Below are 25,075 nucleotides of genomic sequence, written 5' to 3'. Positions count from 1 at the left end.
TCGGGAAGTCTTCCACATGATTGTAAACCGTTGTGAAAAACCAAAGGTGGACATGATGGCGTCCCGCCTGAACAAAAAACTAGATATTGCGCCAGGTCAAGGGACCCTCAGGCAATAGCGGTGGACGCTCTGGTAACACTGTGGATGTACCAGTCAGAGTATGTGTTCCCTCCTATGCCTCTCATACAAAAAGTACTGAGAATCATAAGAGGGAGATGAGTAAGAATGATACTCGTGGTTCCGGATTGGCCAAGAAGGACTTGGTACCCGAAACTTCAAGAGATGTTCACGGAAGACCCGTGGCCTCTACCTTTAAGAAAGGACCTGCTCCAGCAGGGGCCTTGTCTGTTCCAAGACTTACCGCGGCCGCGTTTGACGGCATGGCGGTTGAACGCCGGATCCTGAAAGGGCATTCCAGATGAAGTCATCCCTACCCTGGTCGAAGACAGGAAGGATGTAACCGCAAAACATTTTCACCGCATTTGGCGAAGAATGTTGCGTGGTGTGAGGCCAAGAAGGCCCCTACAGAGGAATTCCAACTGGGTCGTTTCCTACATTTCCTGAAAACAGGACTGTCTATGGGCCTAAAATTAGGGTCCATTAAGGTTCAAATTTCGGCCCTGTCGAATTTCTTCCAGAAAGAACTGGCTTTAGTGCCTGACGTTCAGATGTTTGTAAAAGGGGTACTGCATATACAGCCTCCTTTTGTGCCCCAGTGGCACCTTGGGATCTCAATGTTGTTTTGAGTTTCCTAAAGTCACATTGGTTTGAACCACTCACCACTGTGGACTTAAAATATCTCACATGGAAGGTGACGATGCTATTAGCCCTGGCTTCAGCCAGGCGTGTGTCAGAATTGGCGGCTTTATCATATATAAAGCCCTTACTTAATTTTTCATTCTGACAGGGCAGAATTGAGGACTCGTCCTCAATTTCTCCTTAAGGTGTTTTCTGTTTTTCATGAACCAACCTATTGTGGTACCTGCGGGTACTAGGGACTTGGAGGACTCCAAGTTACTTGACGTTGTCAGGGCCCTGAAAAATATGTTTCCAGGAAGGCTGGAGTCAGAAAATCTGACTCGCTGTTTAGCCTGTATGCACCCAACAAGATGGGTGCTCCTGCTTCTAAGCAGACGATTGCTCGCTGGATTTGTAATACAATTCAGTTTACACATTCTGTGGCAGGCCTGCCACAGCCAAAATCGGTAAAAGCCCATTCCAAAAGGAAGGGGGCTCATCTTGGGCGACTGCCCGAGGGGTCTCGGCTTTACAACTTTGCCGAGCAGTTACTTGGTCAGGGGAAAACACGTTTGCTAAATTCTACAAATTTGATACCCTGGCTGAGGAGGACATGGAGTTCTCTCATTCGGTGCTGCAGGGTCATCCGCACTCTCCCGCCCGTTTGGGAGCTTTGGTATAATCCCCATGGTCCTGACGGAGTCCCCAGCATCCACTAGGACGTCAGAGAAAATAAGATTTTACTTACCGATAAATCTATTTCTCGTAGTCCGTAGTGGATGCTGGGCGCCCATCCCAAGTGCGGATTGTCTGCAATACTTGTACATAGTTATTGTTACAAAAATCGGGTTATTCTTGTTGTGAGCCATCTTTTCAGAGGCTCCTTCGTTGTTATCATACTGTTAACTGGGTTCAGATCACAGGTTGTACGGTGTGATTGGTGTGGCTGGTATGAGTCTTACCCGGGATTCAATATCCTTCCTTATTATGCACGCTCGTCCGGGCACAGTATCCTAACTGAGGCTTGGAGGAGGGTCATAGGGGGAGGAGCCAGTGCACACCACCTGATCCTAAAGCTTTTATTATTGTGCCCTGTCTCCTGCGGAGCCGCTATATCCCCATGGTCCTGACGGAGTCCCCAGCATCCACTACGGACTACGAGAAATAGATTTATCGGTAAGTAAAATCTTATTATTTATCTGGAGATAGTCCCCCAATAAGGCCCTTAGGAGAGACAGAGAGAGAGTATGCCATCACACACCCAGCGCCAACTGACACTGGAAAACAAATTTCCAGAATATATAGCGCTTTTTTATATAATTATGTATAATACACTCACTGCGCCTCACAAGTGCCCCCCCCCCTCTTTTTTGCCCTGTGTCACCGTGTTCAGCAGGGGAGAGTCCGGGGAGCCAGCGTCTCTGCAGTGCTCTGTGGAGAAAATGGCGCTGGTTAGTGCTGTGGGACCTAGCTCCGCCCCCTCCAGCGACGGGCTTCGGTCCCGCTCAATTTTATAATACTGGCGGGGGATTTATATAACTACTGCCTCCGCAGCCTATAATACTCCTATGCCAGCCTTAGAGGTTTATATTGCTGCCCAGGGCGCCCCCTCTGCGTCCTGCACCCATCCGTGCCTGCTAGTGTGTGTTGTGTGGGAGCAATGGAGCGCAGCTTACCTCAAGGAATATCTGAAGTCTTCTGCCGCCTTGAAGTCTTCTTTTCTTCTTATACTCACCCGGCTTCTATCTTCCGGCTCTGCGAGGAGGACGGCGTCGCGGCTCTGGGACGAACAGCGAGGGGAGACCTGTGTTCCGACTCCCTCTGGAGCTAATGGTGTCCAGTAGCCTAAGAAGCAGAGCCTCTCACTTAAGTAGGTCTGCTTCTCTCTCCTCAGTCCCACAATGCAGGGAGCCTGTTGCCAGCAGTGCTCCCTGAAAATAAAAAACCTAACAAAATTATTTTTTCAGAGAAACTCAGGAGAGCTCCCTGTAATGCACCCAGTCTCCTCTGGGCACAGGATCTAACTGAGGTCTGGAGGAGGGGCATAGAGGGAGGAGCCAGTGCACACCCATTCTAAAGTTCTTTATAGTGCCCATGTCTCCTGCGGAGCCCGTCTATACCCCATGGTTCTTACGGAGTCCCCAGCATCCTCTAGGACGTAAGAGAAACAGGACTGACCCTGGAACATACATGTGCACATTAGTCTTTCTAAACACTTGATAGTGTATGGAATACAGTATTATTAATAAACACTATAGATGGTCTATAGGATAGACTGTATCAAACATAGTTAACTAATCTAAATAAAATAAGTGGTCAGTAAAAGGTTAAACATACCATCATAAATACACAAACATAATAGAACCAGTAGAGACAGAACTGCACTTTCTAAGCACACATTATCCCACCTCATGCCTCTTCTTCCTGGCAGCTACTCTCAAAATACTAATGCTCATTACTTCCTTTCTAACAATAGTAATGATTGCCCCAGTTCAAAATATGAATCATTTCTTCTGTTCACATTTTATGGTATCAGCAACGGCGTAGCCACCATAGGTGCAGGCAGTGCAGCTGCTATGGGGCCCAGAGCAGAGAGGGGCCCACCTTCCCTGTCACAGTTACATGTGTTATATACAAGGGTGTAGCTACCATAGGTCCAGGCAGTGCAGCTGCAATGGGGCCCAGAGCTGAGAGGGGCCCACTTTCCCTGTCACAGTTACATGTGTTATATACAAGGGTGTAGCTACCATAGGTGCAGGCAGTGCAGCTCCTATGGGGCACAGAGCTGAGAGGGGCCCACTTTCCCTGTCAAAGTTACATGTGTTATATACATTTTTCACCATTGGGTGGTACGTTGTGGTCCTTTCAAACCTTTTCCTTGTGGCCTGCAATACTGTATATCTAGGTATGCCCCTGGCCCTGCTCATTGTAGTGTGGTATAAAATGAACTGTACGGCATTTTAATGTTATATAATATGAACCGGGGCACTGTAATGAGGCACAACTGGGAGCACTATACAGTATATCATAATGTGAATTGGGGGTACTGTGCGGCATAATGTGTACTGGCAGCTCTGAAATGTGACATTGGGTGAACTTAAGCACTAATACGATTCATAAAAGAAACTAGGGCACTACTATGGGGCATAACATTAAATAAGGCTCTACTATGGTTCAGAAAATGAACTAGGGCACTATTATAGGGCATAAAATTACCAACTGCTGCAGAGAAGTGTCTCTCTAGAAGCATTGGGACAGGGGCCCCTTCAAAATGTTGCTGTGGATCCCATAAAGTTCTGGTACGCCCCTGACTGGATGCCTTTAAAGAGTTCCTCTGTTGATCTGCTATTCTCCAAGTGAATAATACATAGCAGTTCCAGTCTAGGAAAACGATGCACATGTCCAGCTATTGCTCCATGTCACGCAGAGAAACATATTGAAGGGGTCTGTTTACAAGCAACCTGCAGCGTCCAGCTGGAGCTGGCTCTATTTTTAGAGCAGGAATTTACGGCAACTGATTGGAAGTTGCTTTTAGCAGCACCTAGCCTACATGTACCGTGAGCCAGCGCTGTATAGTGCGACTGCAGCTCACACTGACTCCCTGGCTTTCATTCAGAAAACTCAGCTGGTCCTCGCTTACGCTCAGTCCAGATCTGCAACAGCAAGCAGCTCAGACAATGGGATCAGGAAGCGGAATTGTGCAGAGTCACCGGCAGCTGGAGAACAGATTTATATGCAGACTTCTGCCAGCGGAGATTTAAAGATGCAGCACAGATATCTTAATTAGGAATAGTGTATTATTGTTTCTGAGTTCAAGCTAAGCACTTTAACTGATAGACATATTACATATATATATATATATATATATATCAATGAAAAAAATTAAGTCAACTGCAAAATATTTATTTTGAGAACAGTATAGATGCTGTTGAATATCTGCAAGCCTTACTACTTCCCAGTGTGAAAATGCTGTTTCTGCTTTTCACACTTATGTGTCCTCATACATCTTTGCGGCGTTTGCGCCAAACAGCCCCATTCAGTGCGCCAGGTCGCGTGAGACTTTGCTAGCACAGGGCGTCTTTTTTGCCAAAAATGCGTTTTAGTCGCAATGCGATGTGAATAGGATACACCAGGAGACTGTGCCGATTAATTTCATATGCAACACATGTATATCTGTGTGCGACTGAGTCTCTGAATCTGTACATGAAGTGCTACAATGCAGCTTTTTCCAATACAAGTTGTGTTCTGCATATACAAGTGTCATATCACATTAATCAGCATAGTCGCCTCCTAGACACATTGCGTTGCAACTAAGATGAATTTTCTGCAAAAAAGACGCCCAACTCGCCAGGCATCTCCCGCTGCATGGTGTATTGAGGCTGGCTGTATTAGGACACATCGGTATCTATAGGGATACATTTGTTTGGGGAAGACGCATCTCTGATTTTCTAATTGATTGGCTTGCAAATGATGGGAAATCAATATAAGAAGAAACACTGAACAATATTTGAGGACAACCAGCAACAATCTCCTGTAATTGTAAGCTTCTAGCAATGCTGGTTTTATTTCTGTTCCCTTTATTTACCTTACCCTCTTTCCACTTATCTTCAAATCCCTATCAATTCCCACAATGGTTACCCATCAGTTACTTCCCTGGTATTATAATCAGAATCACTCCCATTATATACTTGACCACCCACTTGCAGCATTTATTTACAACGTTCTCTCACAATCCTATCCCTTCTAATTAACACTTTTATGGCAGTCAATGGTTAGAAACATTGACGGTTTGCTGCAAATGGTCAATTGTTTTGCCATCAACGTTGGAGATCTGATGGTTGCCCCGTGTCACGCTTGGCTGAGTTTGAGGATCCAGCAACTGAGGTTCGCTCGGGGAAGTGATTGCCTGCGGATGAAGAAGACGAGGGGGCTGGATATAGTTCCTTCTCATGGGACACGAGACCACTGAAGAACGTAGGCAGGACTAGAAGGCAGGTATGGTAGTTAACATAACTGAAGACGAAGAACTGCGGACTGGTAGGTGGTGGTTCTGAACAATGAGACTGAACTGCAGACTAGTGAACTGCGGTTTGGAAGATGAGGCTGAAGAGCACAGATTTGCAAACTGTGCTTGAGAGACGAGGCTGTGGAGCACGGACTTGTAAACTGTGCTTGAGAGACGAGGCTGAAGAGCACGGATTTGCAAACTGTGCTTGAGAGACGAGGCTGAAGAGCACGGATTTTCAAACTGTGCTTGAGAGATGAGGCTGTGACCTGAGACTCTTACTGGGTCGGCGTTTCCAGGAACGCTCTCACAAACGGCAGTAGGTTAGAGACGGTAGGGCTGCGGCAACAACTGAATGACGGCAGAGCAAAGCCAGGGAGTAACCAGGACACGGAAGGAATCCTGGGAGCACAGGGCTATAGCACCTACAACGAAGTAGTAACTTGAAGCACTGGCACTTCTGTCATAAACCAGCCCCTTTTTATAAGGAGAGATTTCCCTGGATTGGCTGGATACAACAGGAAGCCTGCACTATTGGTCAGATTTGGTCTCCAACATGGCGGCTCCCTGTAATGCAGACATTCTTGCTGGTGCCTAGACACTCCCTTGTCTCTGGCCTCCCAGCAACTGCTCTGAGTGAGATCTGCTGCAGTGGCATCCCGCCACCACGAGCGGACCCACCACAGTCGCCTATCCGCCGCAGCAGCCCTCCTCACCCGCTGCCCACAAGCCGCCCGCACGGCAGACCTCGCTGCCCCGGCGTCCCAGTAAGGGCCCGGACGCTGACACCCCGGGGCCACAGAGATACATCCCCGCCCCCGATGCGCCACAAAACCCCACCACCCTTTCCTGATTGGTTCGCATGCACCACAAGCAGGGATGTCCAATGATGGGTGAAACATCAACGTTTTCTGGTCAATGGTTTCCTGCCATTGCCGCTAAGCACCGATGGTACCTTCAATGATTAACCCTCTGGAGACCATTCCTAATTTCATTCCTTCTGTTTCCAGCAACTGGTGATATATCAACAAATCCAAACCTCACCTCTCACACCCTCTCCCCCTCACTCATACAAATCATTCTGATTGGTTAGGCAGGCATGAATGCAGTTAGTCACCGACTATGCACCTACAGAAAACCAACCAAGAGCACGCAGAAAACAAACAGTCAATAAACACTACACCAATCGTTCCTGAAAAGCCTACTAATAGGCCTCTTCTATCATTTAGGATACGCTTGTCTTGTTCTTAGTGGCCAGCCCTGCACATTATATATTGATGCAGCAATCTTATTTGATACTTTAAGATCACCTAGGTTACCGGTGAGACACAATTACAGGATTGTTCTTTAATAAAATGATAGTAATAATCTTACCCAACAGCGAGACGTCTCTGAGATGGAGTCAGCGTCTCTTCTTTACAAAATATTCCTTAAAGAGAAGGAGTGAAAAAATTAGCAAACTTTTTATACAGTCAATAGATTTAGTTGTCCCATCCACCCACATTATAATATACAAAGTAACATTACTATAGCAGAGTATTGGGCACCCTGTGGCTCCCCAGAAGCAGTGGAACTACTAGTGCAAGCATGCCCTGCCTACATCTGCACCTGGCAATCCCCAGGTTACTTATCTCTGCTCTGCAGTTTGGAGTTTGCTATACTGCAGTTGTTCATTAATCATTCGGATGTGTAATTAGCGACTCGCCATAGAAAGCATTTGGAATGACAGGGAAATAACCACACATTTACATGTATAATTACATTTGCAGATGAATAAAGAGCAGGGTTTATAAATTGTGAGTGTTCAGTGACTGATGCAGAGAGCTGCTTGCTAACCCTGTGCACAGTGTGATAATGTGTGTCTTCTTCAGCGTTATCACCCCTATAGGAACACGCCACCTTTCTCCCTACACACGCGCTATCACCACTATAGGTACACCGACACCTCTCTCCCTACACACGCATTATCACCCCTACAGGAACACCGACACCTCTCTCCCTACACACGCGTTATCACCCCTACAGGAACACCGACACCTCTCTCCCTACACACGCGTTATCACCCCTACAGGAACACCGACACCTTTCTCCCTACACACGCGCTATCACCACTATAGGTACACCGACACATCTCTCCCTACACACGCGTTATCACCCCTACAGGAACGCCGACACCTCTCTCCCTACACATGCGTTATCACCCCTACAGGAACACCGACACCTCTCTCCCTACACACGCATTATCACCCCTACAGGAACACCGACACCTCTCTCCCTACACACGCGTTATCACCCCTACAGGAACACCGACACCTCTCTCCCTACACACGCGCTATCACCACTACAGGTACACAGACACCTCTCTCCCTACACACGCGTTATCACCCCTACAGGAACACCGACACCTCTCTCCCTACACACGCGTTATCACCCCTACAGGAACACCGACACCTCTCTCCCTACACACGCATTATCACCCCTATAGGAACACTAACACCTCTTTCCCTACACACGCATTATCACCCCTATAGGAACACTGACACCTCTCTCCCTACACACGCTTTATCACCCCTATAGGAACACCGACACCTCTCTCCCTACACACGCATTATCACCCCTACAGGAACACCGACACCTCTCTCCCTACACACGCATTATCACCCCTATAGGAACACTGACACCTCTCTCCCTACACACGCATTATCACCCCTATAGGAACACTGACACCTCTCTCCCTACACACGCATTATCACCCCTATAGGAACACCGACACCTCTCTCCCTACACACGCATTATCACCCCTACAGGAACACCGACACCTCTCTCCCTACACACGCATTATCACCCCTATAGGAACACTGACACCTCTCTCCCTACACACGCGTTATCACCACTACAGGAACACCGACACCTCTCTCCCTACACACGCGTTATCACCCCTACAGGAACACATACACCTCTCTCACTACACACGCGTTGGCACCCCTACAGGAACACATACACCTCTCTCACTACACACACATTAGATCCCCTACAGGAACACCTACACCTCTCTTCCTACAAACGCATTATCACCCCTACAGGAACACTTATACCTCTCTTCCTACACACACGTTAGATCCCCTACACCTCTCTTCCTACATGCACGTTATCACCCCTACAGGAACACCTACACCTCTCTCCCTACACACGCGTTATCACCCCTACAGGAACACCTACACCTCTCTTCCTACACACGCGTTATCATCCCTACAGGAACACCGACACCTCTCTCCCTACACATGCGTTATCACCCCTACAGGAACACCGACACCTCTCTTCCTACACACGCATTATCACCCCTACAGGAACACCTACACCTCTCTCCCTACACACGCGTTATCACTCCTACAGGAACACCGACACCTCTCTCCCTACACATGCGTTATCACCCCTACAGGAACACAGACACCTCTCTTCCTACACACGCATTATCACCCCTACAGGAACACCTACACCTCTCTCCCTACACACGCGTTATCACCCCTACAGGAATACCTACACCTCTCTTCCTACACACGCGTTATCATCCCTACAGGAACACATACACCTTTCTCACTACATACGCATTATCACCCCTACAGGAACACATACACCTCTCTCACTACACACGTGTTACCACCCCTACAGGAACATATACACCTCTCTTCTTACATACGCATTAGCACCCCTACAGGAACACATATACCTCTCTCACTACACACGCGTTAGCACCCCTACAGGAACACCTACACCTCTCTCCCTACACACGCGTTATCACCCCTACTGGAACACATACAGCTCTCTCACTACACACGCATTATCACCCCTACAGGAACACCTACACCTCTCTCCCTACACACGCGTTATCACCCCTACTGGAACACATACAGCTCTCTCACTACACACGCGTTGGCACCCCTACAGGAACACCGACACCTCTCTCCATACACACGCATTATCACCCCTACAGCTCTCTTCCTACACACGCGTTAGTTTCCCTACAGGAACACCGACACCTCTCTCCCTACACACGCGTTATCACCCCTACAGGAACACCTACACCTCTCTCCCTACACACGCGTTATCACCCCTACAGGAACACCGACACCTCTCTTCCTACACACGCATTATCACCCCTACAGGAACACCTACACCTCTCTTCCTACACACGCATTATCACCCCTACAGGAACACCTACACCTCTCTCCCTACACACGCGTTATCACCCCTACAGGAATACCTACACCTCTCTTCCTACACACGCGTTATCACCCCTACAGGAACACCTACACCTCTCTCCCTACACACGCGTTATCACCCCTACAGGAACACCGACACCTCTCTCCCTACACACGCGTTATCACCCCTACAGGAACACCGACACCTCTCTCCCTACACACGCGTTATCACCCCTACAGGAACACCGACACCTCTCTCCCTACACATGCGTGATCACCCCTACAGGAACACCGACACCTCTCTTCCTACACACGCATTATCACCCCTACAGGAACACCGACACCTCTCTCCCTACACACGCATTATCACCCCTACAGGAACACCTACACCTCTCTTCCTACACAAGCGTTATCATCCCTACAGGAACACATACACCTTTCTCACTACACACGTGTTACCACCCCTACAGGAACATATACACCTCTCTTCTTACATACGCATTATCACCCCTACAGGAACACATACAGCTCTCTCACTACACACGCGTTATCACCCCTACAGGAACACATACAGCTCTCTCACTACACACGCGTTATCACCCCTACAGGAACACATACAGCTCTCTCACTACACACGCGTTATCACCCCTACAGGAACACCGACACCTCTCTCCCTACACACGCATTATCACCCCTACAGGAACACCGACACCTCTCTTCCTACACACGCATTATCACCCCTACAGGAACACCGACACCTCTCTCCCTACACACGCGTTATCATCCCTACAGGAACACATACACCTTTCTCACTACACACGTGTTACCACCCCTACAGGAACATATACACCTCTCTTCTTACACACGCATTATCACCCCTACAGGAACACATACAGCTCTCTCACTACACACGCGTTATCACCCCTACAGGAACACATACAGCTCTCTCACTACACACGCGTTATCACCCCTACAGGAACACCTACACCTCTCTTCCTACACACGCATTATCACCCCTACAGGAACACCTACACCTCTCTTCCTACACACGCGTTATCATCCCTACAGGAACACATACACCTTTCTCACTACACACGTGTTACCACCCCTACAGGAACATATACACCTCTCTTCTTACATACGCATTATCACCCCTACAGGAACACATACAGCTCTCTCACTACACACGCGTTATCACCCCTACAGGAACACATACAGCTCTCTCACTACACACGCGTTATCACCCCTACAGGAACACATACAGCTCTCTCACTACACACGCGTTATCACCCCTACAGGAACACCGACACCTCTCTCACTACACACGCGTTATCACCCCTACAGGAACACCGACACCTCTCTTCCTACACACGCGTTATCACCCCTACAGGAACACCGACACCTCTATCCCTACACACGCATTATCACCCCTACAGGAACACTGACACCTCTCTCCCTACACACGCGTTATCACCCCTACTGGAACACATACACCTCTCTCCCTACACACGCATTATCACCCCTACAGGAACACCGACACCTCTCTCCCTACACACGCGTTATCACCCCTACTGGAACACATACAGCTCTCTCACTACACACGCGTTGGCACCCCTACAGCTCTCTTCCTACACACGCGTTAGTTTCCCTACAGGAACACCTACACCTCTCTCACTACACACGCGTTATCACCCAAACAGGAACACCTACACCTCTCTCACTACACACGCGTTATCACCCCTACAGGAACACATACACCTCTCTCCCTACACACGCGTTATCACCCCTACTGGAACACATACACCTCTCTCCCTACACACGCATTATCACCCCTACAGGAACACCGACACCTCTCTCCCTACACACGCGTTATCACCCCTACTGGAACACATACAGCTCTCTCACTACACACGCGTTGGCACCCCTACTGCTCTCTTCCTACACACGCGTTAGTTTCCCTACAGGAACACCTACACCTCTCTCACTACACACGCGTTATCACCCAAACAGGAACACCTACACCTCTCTCACTACACACGCGTTATCACCCCTACAGGAACACATACACCTCTCTCACTACACACGCGTTATCACCCCTACTGGAACACATACAGCTCTCTCACTACACACGCGTTGGCACCCCTACAGCTCTCTTCCTACACACGCGTTATCACCCCTACTGGAACACATACACCTCTCTCACTACACACGCGTTATCACCCAAACAGGAACACCTACACCTCTCTCACTACACACGCGTTATCACCCCTACAGGAACACATACACCTCTCTCACTACACACGCGTTGGCACCCCTACAGGAACACCGACACCTCTCTCCCTACACACGCGTTATCACCCCTACTGGAACACATACAGCTCTCTCACTACACACGCGTTGGCACCCCTACAGCTCTCTTCCTACACACGCGTTAGTTTCCCTACAGGAACACCGACACCTCTCTTCCTACACACGCGTTAGTTTCCCTACAGGAACACCGACACCTCTCTCCCTACACACGCGTTAGTTCCCCTATAGGAACACCTACACCTTTCTCCCTACACATGCGTTATCATCCCTACAGCAACACATACACATACACCATACACTTCTCTCACTACACATGCGTTAGCTCCCCTACAGGAACACCTATACATCTCTTCCTTTGTAAATGAGAAACTCCAAACTGTTATTGTTCCAGAATTCTGATGCATCCAGATTTCCAGACATAGAGCTTGATTCAGAGATGTGTAGAAATGCATTTGCAGGTGTGACTTTAGATGCAGTAGCTGTGCAAAAATTTGGTAATGTCCCTGCCGCCTGGTTCTGTATTGAGACACCGAACTAAGGCTTTGCTAACCCCAGCGGCTGCGTACAAAGACGCAGCATCCATCGCAGATTAGTCCACTATCAAAGTTCCGGGTATCCCTATGGTCGCGCAGTATCGTTGCGGGAAGGAAGACGCCGGAGGCATTGCAGCTGTGTACAGAATCGCAGTGACAGCATCAAACACGCCCCACCATGGTCGCAACATGCCTGCATTTTTGTCGCCACTCCCTGCCAGTCAGTCAGTTTGAAAATAAATCCTCTCTGTGGCTGCCATCGCATGCACAGTGGCATACTAAATGGATATTGCGTACAACTCTGAATCAGGCACTTTGCGAGAATTACCCAGTTTTGACATTTTACACTATCTGTCTGCCCAAATGAAGTATAGTATGGTTTGTTATACTGTAGTCTGTGCATATCCAGGCCCAGTTTCATGGTCTGAATACGGCAGAAAAATAAAATACAAATACATAAACATATGTTAAAATGGCTGCAATTATAAAACAATAGTGAACCCAAGGAAGACATATAAGCACAATTTACTTATAAGAATAGTTTTTGATGAATTTCTCAATAAGAAATTTTTGGCCTTGGGGTGCTGTGAAAAACATGCTTATTCTCTAAGGCAGGCTTTTTCAACCAGTGTGCCGTGGCACACTAGTGTGCCGCGACCAGTTGCAAAGTATGCCGTGGAGCCAGAGCAGCTTCCTGCACCTTCAGAGTGAACTGTTGGCCCAGGCTCTTCTTAGAGGATCAGTTGTGCTCCGGCTGTGACCTATGCCTTGAAAAACGGTGTGATATCATAGGTCACGGCCGCCGCGTCTCACCACCCAGCCAGCCCACCTGCCTGCATACACATCTTCCAGTTCCCTCCTGCATACACAGCTTTCCTTGCCAACCCACATCCACACCTGCCGACCGACCGCTGCTCAGTATTTGCAGAACTCCACTATGAACATCCCCCGCCACTGAGGGACAGGGAGAAGGACAGCTGATAATATTTGTTATTTTATTTCTCCTGTGGGGAACAATAGGATTTATGTGGGGAGAATAATAATTTATGGGGGGAACAATGTGAATAATTAATGTGGGGAGCAATAAGATTTATGTGGGGGAAAATGTGATTGATTTATGTGGGGAAAAATGTGATTGATTTATGTGTGGAGCAATAGGATTTATGTAGGGAGCAACATGATTTATGTGGGGAGTAATGTGATTGTTTTTTCTGTGTAGGCCAATGTATGTGTAGATTTTTTTTTTACTGTGAGGGCCAATGTGTGTGTTTTGTTTTTTTCTGTGGGGAACTGATAGTGTGCCTTTGCAATTTTAAAATATTGTTCGGTGTGCGGCGAGTAAAAAAAGGTTGAAAAGCACTGCTCTAGGGTGCGGTGATTCCATAAACGTTTGGGAACCACTTCCCTACGGTAAAGCAAAACATGACAAAATTCAAATTATTAATCTGTTGAAATTAAGACAGAAAACAAAAAGACTTTATTTGCTTTCACCATTAACACAATACATACTTACCACTATTCTCAGACTATGGGGTAAATATACTAAGCAACAGCTTTTCTTACCCGTCTTATTCAGTCTGGTTTAACCCCGAAATATAAAATGTAAAATGTTATTTTACATTTTGTGGTCCTACTAGGGTTACCACCTCGTCCCTTTAATTCTGGACACATTAATTACACAGGTTCTGTGGCTGATTAAAACCAGGTGAAATGGAGTCTTGAAGTCAGCCAGCTAGAGAACCTGTGTAATTAATATGTGTCCAGAATTAAAGGGCTGAGGTGGTAACCATAGGTCATACCCGCTGTAAAGCAGTCACTGCTTTTAAAAAACCTCTACTTCGTAAATTTACTTCTTAGCCTCACTGTGTCGTATTGGATTACATTTTGGGTTTAGTGGCTCTTAAAGCAAGTATAATGTCTTTAATAATAATAATAATAGGCGATATATTTCTCAATTATTTAGTATTGTGTGTAATAGAAACCATGATCAACTCAACTTTATACTGTACTTACTAACATACACTAATCTCATCGTAGCCCTGCATTCGTGTGCATTCAATTTCATGGATGTCCTGCGTTGTATTCTCAGAACACCCCTGTGGATTGCCGGAAACATGGGAACTGCTTTGTTGAGCTGCTAAATGAATGCGGAGCTGTTGTGAAATCGCCTCTAGAGGATTCTGGTCTGTCTTGCTAGGAATATCACCTTTGATAAACATGTTTATGAAAAGTTCAAGAACTTACAGCTGCATTTCCACCATAAAGGGAAGAGAGAACTACAGTAATTTGTACAAACAACACTACAGGAGACCACAATATGCATATGGTATAAGGAGTATACAAAGGGGCCAATCCAATTACCTGCCAAGGGTGCAAGATGCTGTGGTGTTGAAACGCCAGCAACGGCACTGCATATCGCACCTCGCCTGATCTCAGCCTGAATTCGCACAAAACTGTGGGGCTGCGAGCAGTTTTGTGCGAGTTCAGGCGGCCGTAAAGTGCCACTGTTGCCGTGCTACCTTGCACCCGCTATGTATTCTCAGATAATTGGATTAACCAGACAGTATCATTACAGTCATCATTGTGGGCCGTAATTTATTGCTATGGTGATGCAGTTTCAGAAGTTGAAGGAAGACAAAGATCTTGATAGCTATATCTTAGCTACTACCTATAGTGGGCCCATTGCTCATACACAGGGAGGCAGCCATTTTGTCAAATGAAACCAATATTCAATCGCAGAAAGCCTATGGGTCTTCAACCTCGGCACTCCAGCTGCTGTGGAACTACACATTCCAGTACGGCCTGCCTCAGTTTTTGGTGGATGTGTATGTAGTTCTACAGCAGCTGGAGGGCCGAGGTTGAAGATAGATACAACTAGAAACTGGCTCCTAGTGAATGGGCAAGGCTGCTTTCTCATGCCTGTTAGGCGCCGGGGTCCGCTCGTCGGTGCGGTCCGGCGCCTAGCAACCAGGGACGCCGTGCGCGTACAGCCGCCGGCTCCCTGGCAACGCAAGACGCCGGGCGCACGGAGCCGCACGGACCCTAGCAACGGGGACGCCACTGGCGGACCGCGTTCCCCGTTGCTGGGTCCATTTAAATTAATAAGGGCACCTGTTTCCTGGCCGTGCAGCAAGGCAGCTGCACGGCATTTAGTCCAATCAGCCTCTAAACAGCTGATTGGAGGACTCCCTGTTAAGTACACTTCCAGGGCTTCTCACAGACGCCGGTAATAGCTTCCTGCATGCTGTATCTGTTTGCTGAGAGTGTTTCCAGTCCTGCTGTACCCGGTCGTTCCTGTCCTCAGTTGTCCTGTACTCGGAAGTTGTCATCTGTTCCTGGAGTCCTGACTGAGCACCTTTAAACATCCAGTGGTGTTCGTGAGTCACGGCGTAGCCGTGTGTTGCGGCTTGGCCGCTTTATTACTTATTATTTATTATTTGTGTTTCGGAGCTTTTGCGGAGGATTCCGCTCCCACAGATCCACTCTGGTATCCAGCGGTGCTGGATAGGAGTAACGGACTAGTGGATTTTGGTTGTTCTTTTTATCTGGCGGTTTGTCCGCGCATACTTCTGGTTTGGTTAGTTAGCTTGTTGCCCCTGGCCTGTTGTAGTCAGAGGTCCTCTTGTCATCATCCTGCCTCGGATTTCCCTTTGTCTCTCACTAAGACCGGGGGGCACCGGAGTTGGGCAGACATAATCCGCCTTTCAAACGTGGCTGCCAGGGGCTCAAGAAACCATAGTCTCGCAAGGGATTTCCGATAGCACGGGTGAGACAATAGAGTTAGGGCGCCAGGGGCAACTAGTCTTTCCAGCTCTCGTAACCAGCATTCCCTTCCAGTACTCTGGCCATTGTCATAAGATCTCCTCCGGTCAGGAGTACTGGAATCATAACATTATTACCGGCCATACCAAAACTTAAAATTAAACAGGGTTTAATTTTTTACTTATTCAGTTTTGTAAGAGTTATCGGCCTCATGAATCCCACAGGTTTAGGGCCAAATCCTGGTCAGCTCCTAGTCAGCCAGATTCAAGAACTTACTCAGATGGTTCAGGATCTTTCCCTTCGGGTGAAGTCGCAGGAAGATCTTTTACGAACTTCCCCGAGGGTAGTCCCTGAACCAAAAATGCACTTGCCTGACCGTTTTTCTGGTGATAGGAAGGAGTTTTTTTAATTTTAAAGAATCCTGTAAACTTTATTTTCGTTTAAGACCGATCTCCTCAGGTACTGAATCTCAGCGGGTCGGAATTATTATTTCTTTGCTCCAGCGGGATCCTCAGACCTGGGCATTCGGTTTAAAAGCAGAGGATCCGGCGTTGTTGTCAGTAGACGCCTTTTTTGGGTCTTTAGGGCTTTTGTATGATGACCCTGATAGAGAGGCATCCGCTGAGAGTCAGTTACGCGCTCTCAGACAGGGTAGAAATCCTGCAGAGGTTTTTTGTACAGAGTTTCGCCGTTGGTCGAACGACTGTGGCTGGAATGACCCAGCCCTGCGCAGTCAGTTTCGCCTCGGCTTATCAGAGTCTATAAAAGACAGTCTCCTTCAGTATCCCGCTCCTGAGACTCTCGATAAACTCATGGAGCTTTCTATTAAGATTGATCGTCGTCTCAGAGAGCGGAGGGCTGAAAAAGGAGCACCTGTCAGGTCTACTCCATGTGTATTTTCCATTCCTGAGGACGTAGAGGAGCCCATGCAGATGGGTCTCTCCCGGCTGTCTCCAGAAGAAAGAGCCAGAAGGCAAAACTCTGGTCTTTGTTTGTACTGTGGGGGTAAGGGACATTTTGCCCGTAATTGTCCGAACAAGTCGGGAAAACGCCTCGACCAAGTGAATTGTGAGGGGGTTCACTTTGGTCTGCAGCTTATCTCCTCGAATAACTCCCTTTTAGTCCCAGCTAAAGTTTCCTTTGGCAGCCTCAGTTCTTCGGTGTCAGCTTTTGTTGACAGTGGAGCTGCAGGGAACTTTATGGACTTAACGTGGGCCAAGGCCTTAGGTATTCCTCAGTTAGCCTTGGGTAGGTGTATCACCATGCATGGTTTAGATGGGAGTCCCTTGTCCAATGGGGTTATTTCCCTCTGTACACCCCCTGTACTACTTACGGTAGGAGCTCTTCATTCCGAAAAGATCGAGTTTTTCCTTACCCATTGCCCAGCAGTTCCATTGGTTCTGGGTCACCCTTGGCTGGCCTTTCATAATCCCATCATTGATTGGCAGTCGGGGGAGATTTCACAATGGGGTACCATCTGTAATAAGGAATGTATTACGTTTCCCGTCAGAATAGCTGCTGCCATTCCCGAACTCATTCCCGTGGAATACCAGGACTTTGTTGATGTGTTTTCCAAGGGCAATGCGGACATTCTGCCTCCCCATCGGCCTTATGATTGTGCTATTGAGCTAATTCCTGGTGCCACATTGCCAAAGGGAAGGTTATATGCATTATCCGGGCCAGAAACTGCGGCCATGAATGAGTATGTCAAGGAGAGCCTAGGGAAAGGATTTATCAGGCCATCTAAATCCCCTTTAAGTGCAGGCTTCTTCTTTGTGGAGAAAAAAGATGGATCACTCAGACCTTGCATTGACTTTAGAGCCCTGAATAAGATCTCAGTTAAAAATACTTACCCTCTGCCGCTGATTTCTGTCCTCTTTGATCAGCTGCGTTCGGCTGTGATTTTTTCTAAAATTGACCTGAGGGGAGCGTATAACCTCATTCGAATCAAGTCGGGAGATGAGTGGAAGACGGCTTTCAGTACTCAGTCGGGTCACTACGAGTATCTGGTGATGCCGTTCGGCTTGTCTAACGCTCCGGCAGTTTTCCAGGATCTCATTAACGATGTGCTCCGTGATTTTCTAGGAAGATTCGTGGTCGTTTACTTAGACGACATCCTGATCTATTCTGATTCAATTGAACAACATGTTACCCAGGTGCGTCAGGTTCTTCAAAAATTACGTGAAAATCATCTATATGCCAAGCTGGAGAAGTGTGAGTTTCATGTCACGGAGGTATCCTTTTTAGGGTACATTATTTCCCCTCGGGGATTCTGTATGGAACCTAAGAAGCTCCAAGCCATCCTTAGTTGGGCGCAACCCACCAACTTAAAAGCAATTCAGCGCTTTTTAGGGTTTGCAAATTATTATAGAAGATTTATTCATTCTTTTTCCGACCTGGTTGCTCCCATTGTGGCACTGACTAAGAAGGGAGCGGATCCTACCAACTGGTCACGTGAAGCTGAGTTATCCTTTCAGGCCTTGAAACAAGCTTTTGTCTCAGCTCCAGTCCTCAGACATCCCAACCCAGAATTGCCCTTCATTGTTGAGGTTGATGCCTCGGAGGTTGGAGTGGGGGCTATCCTATCTCAGAAGGATCCGGACTCTCTGGAACTACATCCTTGTGCCTTTATGTCCAGGAAATTCTCATCCGCTGAATCCAACTACGATGTTGGTAACCGGGAGTTACTGGCTATTAAATGGGCTTTCGAGGAGTGGAGGCATTGGCTTGAGGGAGTAACACATACCATTTCAGTATTGACTGACCACAAAAATCTTCAGTACATTGAATCAGCTAAGCGGCTGAATGCCCGGCAGGCTCGTTGGGCTTTATTTTTTACTCGTTTCAAGTTTATTATCACTTTTAGGCCAGGTTCCAAGAATACCAAGGCGGATGCCCTGTCACGCAGTTTTCTTCCAGTTCATAATAACAGTCCTGTTACTCCCATACTTCCGTCTTCAGTCATTTGGGCAGGCCTCACGCAAGATTTATTTACCCAGTTAAAGCAGCTTCAACATCAAGCTCCTGGAAATACTCCTGCTGGTCGTCTTTACGTTCCTGAGTTTTTGAGAGCTACTGTTTTGACTAAGTTTCATGATAGCAAAGTTGCCGGGCATCCGGGGATCTCTAAGACTTTGGAATTAGTCTCCCGCTCAGTATGGTGGCCTGGTCTTTCTAAAGACATTAAGGAGTTTGTTTTTCTTGTCAGGTCTGTGCACAGCATAAGGTTCCCCGTTCCTTGCCTATCGGGCAACTTATGCCCTTAAATGTTCCTCTCAGGCCATGGTCTCATATTTCCATGGATTTTGTGGTAGACCTCCCTCTGTCAGCCGGATTCCGAGTCATATGGGTGGTAGTGGACCGTTTTAGCAAGATGGCCCATTTCATTGCTCTTCCCCGACTGCCATCTGCCCAGGGATTGGTTGTTTTGTTTCTCCGCCATGTTTTCAGACTTCATGGGTTGCCCACTGATATTGTTTCTGATCGGGGTCCACAATTCATTGCACAATTCTGGAAGTCTTTTTGTGCCTCATTAAAGATGAAATTGTCTTTAACATCCGGCTACCATCCTCAATCCAACGGGCAGACCGAGCGAGTTAATCAATCATTAAAACAGTATTTGCGTTTGTACTCAGCCAAGCTCCAGAATGATTGGTCCGAGTTTCTTCCTTTGGCGGAGTTTGCTTACAACAATTCTTGTCATTCCTCCACTAATGTGTCTCCATTCTTTTCAGTTTTTGGTTTTCACCCCAGAGCTAAATCTTTTTTTCAACATTCTTCTGTTTCCTCGCTGACCTTAACCTCTCATCTCAGAGTCATTTGGAAAAAAGTGCACCTTGCTCTCAGAAGAGCGGCATTTAGAGAGAAAAAAATTTCTGACAGGCTCCGGCGTCCTTGCACTTTTAAGGTGGGAGTCAGGGTATGGTTGTCGACTCGTAACATTAGACTTCGACAAACCTCAGCTAGATTGGGCCCCAAATTTATTGGACCATTTCATATTATTAAAAAAATCAATCCAGTTGCTTTCCGGTTACGTTTACCAAGAGCTCTCCGGATCGGAAATACGTTCCATTGCTCCCTGTTGAAACCATACGTTTCTTCCAGTAGATTTCCTCGGAAGATCTCTCAGGGGAAATCACCAGTAGATGTACAGGGACATCAGGAGTTCTTGGTGGAGAAGGTTCTCGATTCCAAATTGTCCCGGGGTCGGCTTTATTTTCTGGTGCACTGGAAAGGCTATGGTCCAGAGGAAAGGTCTTGGGTCCTGGATAAGGATCTCCATGCCCCGAGGCTCAAGAGGGCATTTTTTCTGGAATTTCCTGGCTTTAGGGGTTCCTTGACCCCTCCTCAAGGGGGGGGTACTGTTAGGCGCCGGGGTCCGCTCGTCGGTGCGGTCCGGCGCCTAGCAACCAGGGACGCCGTGCGCGTACAGCCGCCGGCTCCCTGGCAACGCAATACGCCGGGCGCACGGAGCCGCACGGACCCTAGCAACGGGGACGCCACTGGCGGACCGCGTTCCCCGTTGCTGGGTCCATTTAAATTAATAAGGGCACCTGTTTCCTGGCCGTGCAGCAAGGCAGCTGCACGGCATTTAGTCCAATCAGCCTCTAAACAGCTGACTGGAGGACTCCCTGTTAAGTACACTTCCAGGGCTTCTCACAGACGCCGGTAATAGCTTCCTGCATGCTGTATCTGTTTGCTGAGAGTGTTTCCAGTCCTGCTGTACCCGGTCGTTCCTGTCCTCAGTTGTCCTGTACTCGGAAGTTGTCATCTGTTCCTGGAGTCCTGACTGAGCACCTTTAAACATCCAGTGGTGTTCGTGAGTCACGGCGTAGCCGTGTGTTGCGGCTTGGCCGCTTTATTACTTATTATTTATTATTTGTGTTTCGGAGCTTTTGCGGAGGATTCCGCTCCCACAGATCCACTCTGGTATCCAGCGGTGCTGGATAGGAGTAACGGACTAGTGGATTTTGGTTGTTCTTTTTATCTGGCGGTTTGTCCGCGCATACTTCTGGTTTGGTTAGTTAGCTTGTTGCCCCTGGCCTGTTGTCAGTCAGAGGTCCTCTTGTCATCATCCTGCCTCGGATTTCCCTTTGTCTCTCACTAAGACCGGGGGGCACCGGAGTTGGGCAGACATAATCCGCCTTTCAAACGTGGCTGCCAGGGGCTCAAGAAACCATAGTCTTGCAAGGGATTTCCGATAGCACGGGTGAGACAATAGAGTTAGGGCGCCAGGGGCAACTAGTCTTTCCAGCTCTCGTAACCAGTATTCCCTTCCAGTACTCTGGCCATTGCCATGAGATCTCCTCCGGTCAGGAGTACTGGAATCATAACAATGCCTCTATAATGTCAGATTAATACTGAATGAATAAAGTGCATTTCATGCCTCAGTGAAGACACTGGTTCCTATGTTTGTGATATGCTATATTCCAGTGACGTGCGGTGGGGTGAGGCAGGTGAGGCAGAGCCTTTCCTGTTATACTAACGTTTGTGCAAGAGTTTTTACTGTATAAAGTATACCAAAAATACAAAGAATATGTTATAAATATCTTCTTTGCATTATTCTAATCATGTTTATAACCAAAACTCCGGAGTAAAAAGTCTATGGCAGGTGAGGTAGTCTTTTCCGCACATCTCTGATCTAAACTCACCAAATTTCCAGGAGTTTATACTGCTGCACCTGTGTATAATGCCCACATGTACACTTTGGCACATATGTTGTGTGTAAATCTGTCTCTGGCTCTAGCCAGTGCCTCCTGAGCCATTTAGCTCACCGCACGTCCCTGCTATATTCTCATGTGCACGGATTAAGACCACAAGATGGCTGACTAAACCGAGCAAAGTCAGCAGCATTGAAATGGGGTTTTCAAAATACTTCAGAATTATTTTCAGTTTATAAATTACTTACTGGTTTTATATTTATATATTGAATTACAGGGCTGTTCTGTGCAAGGCAAATTATTTTATTGGTATGTCCCAATTAATATGAAAAAATTCAACCTACCATCTCTGATTTCAAAAGCCAAGCTTGTTATTTTCTGTGTAATAATCATCATTGGCCTAGATTAAAGGAAAGAAAACAAACTCAGTATATAATATATGGACAGCCTTTTAGTACAGTTAGTAGGCTCACAATTTTAGGAAAGAAAACAGAGGAACCTTACCATCCTTGTATAAATAAGAATTTACTCACCGGTAATTCTATTTCTCGTAGTCCGTAGTGGATGCTGGGAACTCCGAAAGGACCATGGGGAATAGCGGGCTCCGAAGGAGGCTGGGCACTCTAGAAAGATTTATGACTACCTGGTGTGCACTGGCTCCTCCCACTATGACCCTCCTCCAAGCCTCAGTTAGGACACTGTGCCCGGACGAGCGTACACAATAAGGAAGGATTTTGAATCCCGGGTAAGACTCATACCAGCCACACCAATCACACCGTATAACTCGTGATATTATACCCAGTTAACAGTATGAAACAATTGAGCCTCTCAACAGATGGCTCAACAATAACCCAATTTAGTTAACAATAACTATGTACAAGTATTGCAGATAAACCGCACTTGGGATGGGCGCCCAGCATCCACTACGGACTACGAGAAATAGAATTACCGGTGAGTAAATTCTTATTTTCTCTGACGTCCTAGTGGATGCTGGGAACTCCGAAAGGACCATGGGGATTATACCAAAGCTCCCAAACGGGCGGGAGAGTGCGGATGACTCTGCAGCACCGAATGAGAGAACTCCAGGTCCTCCTTAGCCAGGGTATCAAATTTGTAGAATTTTGCAAACGTGTTTGCCCCTGACCAAGTAGCAGCTCGGCAAAGTTGTAAAGCCGAGACCCCTCGGGCAGCCGCCCAAGATGAGCCCACCTTCCTTGTGGAATGGGCATTGACAGTGAAACGCTGACACCACCTTAGGGAGAAACTGGGGACGAGTCCTCAATTCTGCCCTATCCGTATGGAAAATTAGATAAGGGCTTTTACATGATAAAGCCGCCAATTCCGATACTCGCCTGGCCGAAGCCAAGGCCAATAACATGACCACTTTCCACGTGAGATATTTCAGATTCACGGTCTTTAGTGGCTCAAACCAATGTGATTTTAAGAAACTCAACACCACGTTGAGATCCCAAAGTGCCACAGGAGGCACAAATGGGGGCTGAATATGCAGCACTCCTTTTACAAATGTCTGAACTTCAGGTACTGAAGCTAGTTCTTTTTGAAAGAAAATCGACAGAGCCGAGATCTGTACCTTAAAGGAACCTAATTTTAGGCCCATATTCACTCCTGCTTGCAGGAAATGCAGAAATCGACCTAGTTGAAATTCCTCTGTTGGGGCCCTTTCGGCCTCACACCATGCAACATATTTCCGCCATATGCGGTGATAATGATTTGCTGTAACCTCTTTCCTGGCTTTAATAAGCGTAGGAATGACTTCTTCCGGAATGTCCTTTTCCTTTAGGATCCGGCGTTCAACCGCCATGCCGTCAAACGCAGCCGCGGTAAGTCTTGGAAAAGACAGGGCCCTTGCTGTAGCAGGTCTTGTCTGAGCGGCAGAGGCCACGGGTCCTCTGAGATCATCTCTTGAAGTTCCGGGTACCACGCTCGTCTTGGCCAATCCGGAACCACGAGAATTGTGTTTACTCCTCGCCTTCTTATTATTCTCAATACCTTTGGTATGAGAGGCAGAGGAGGAAACACATAAACTGACTGATACACCTCCGGTGTCACTCCGGTGAGGAGGAGGAGGAAACACATAAACTGACTGATACACCTCCGGTGTCCCCAACTATTGCCTGAGGGTCTCTTGACCTGGCGCAATACCTCTCTAGTTTTTTGTTTAGGCGGGATGCCATCATGTCCACCTGTGGACAATCCCACTGATTTACAATCATTTGGAAGACTTCTGGATGAAGTCCCCACTCTCCCGGGTGGAGGTCGTGCCTGCTGAGAAAAGTCTGCTTCCCAGTTGTCCACTCCCGGAATGAACACTGCTGACAGTGCTAGTAGATGATTTTCCGCCCATCGGAGAATTCTTGTGGCTTCTGCCATTGTCATCCTGCTTCTTGTGCCGCCCTGTCGATTCACATGGGCGACTGCCGTGATGTTGTCTGACTGGATCAGCACCGGCTGGTGTAGGAGCAGGGATTTTGCTTGACTTAAGGCATTGTACATGGCCCTTAGTTCCAGAATATTTATGTGAAGGGAAGTCTCCTGACTTGACCATAGTCCTTGGAAGTTTCTTCCCCTTGTGACTGTCCCCCAGCCTCGAAGGCTGGCATCCGTGGTCACCAGGACCCAGTCCTGTATGCCGAATCTGCGGCCCTCCAGAAGATGAGCACTGTGCAGCCAGCACAGAAGAGACACCCTGGTTCTTCGAGACAGGGTTATTAAACGATGCATCTGAATATGCGATCCGGACCACTTGTCCAACAGGTCCCACTGAAAGGTTCTGGCATGGAACCTGCCGAATGGAATTGCCTCGTAAGAAGCTACCATCTTTCCCAGGACCCGCGTGCAGTGATGCAC

General features: G+C 47.7%; 1 protein-coding gene across 2 annotated transcripts in view; it reads right to left on the bottom strand.

The window, feature by feature from the left end:
- The window catches only part of MBOAT2 (membrane bound O-acyltransferase domain containing 2), a 492,510-nt gene that overhangs the window by 129,540 nt on the left and 337,895 nt on the right, over positions 1–25,075 (bottom strand). For both annotated transcript variants that reach the window (XM_063915448.1, XM_063915449.1), the window contains exons 5-6: positions 22,552–22,607; positions 7,118–7,172 (exon numbers count right to left, since the gene is read on the bottom strand). In XM_063915448.1, coding sequence (XP_063771518.1) covers positions 7,118–7,172; positions 22,552–22,607 — 111 coding nt within the window. The remainder of the gene's footprint in view (positions 1–7,117; positions 7,173–22,551; positions 22,608–25,075) is intronic.

Source organism: Pseudophryne corroboree, chromosome 4, assembly GCF_028390025.1.
Source record: "Pseudophryne corroboree isolate aPseCor3 chromosome 4, aPseCor3.hap2, whole genome shotgun sequence".
In the NCBI taxonomy this organism is placed as follows: domain Eukaryota; kingdom Metazoa; phylum Chordata; class Amphibia; order Anura; family Myobatrachidae; genus Pseudophryne; species Pseudophryne corroboree.
Note: the sequence above shows the minus strand (reverse complement) of the source record. Positions and strands in the feature narration are given on the sequence as shown.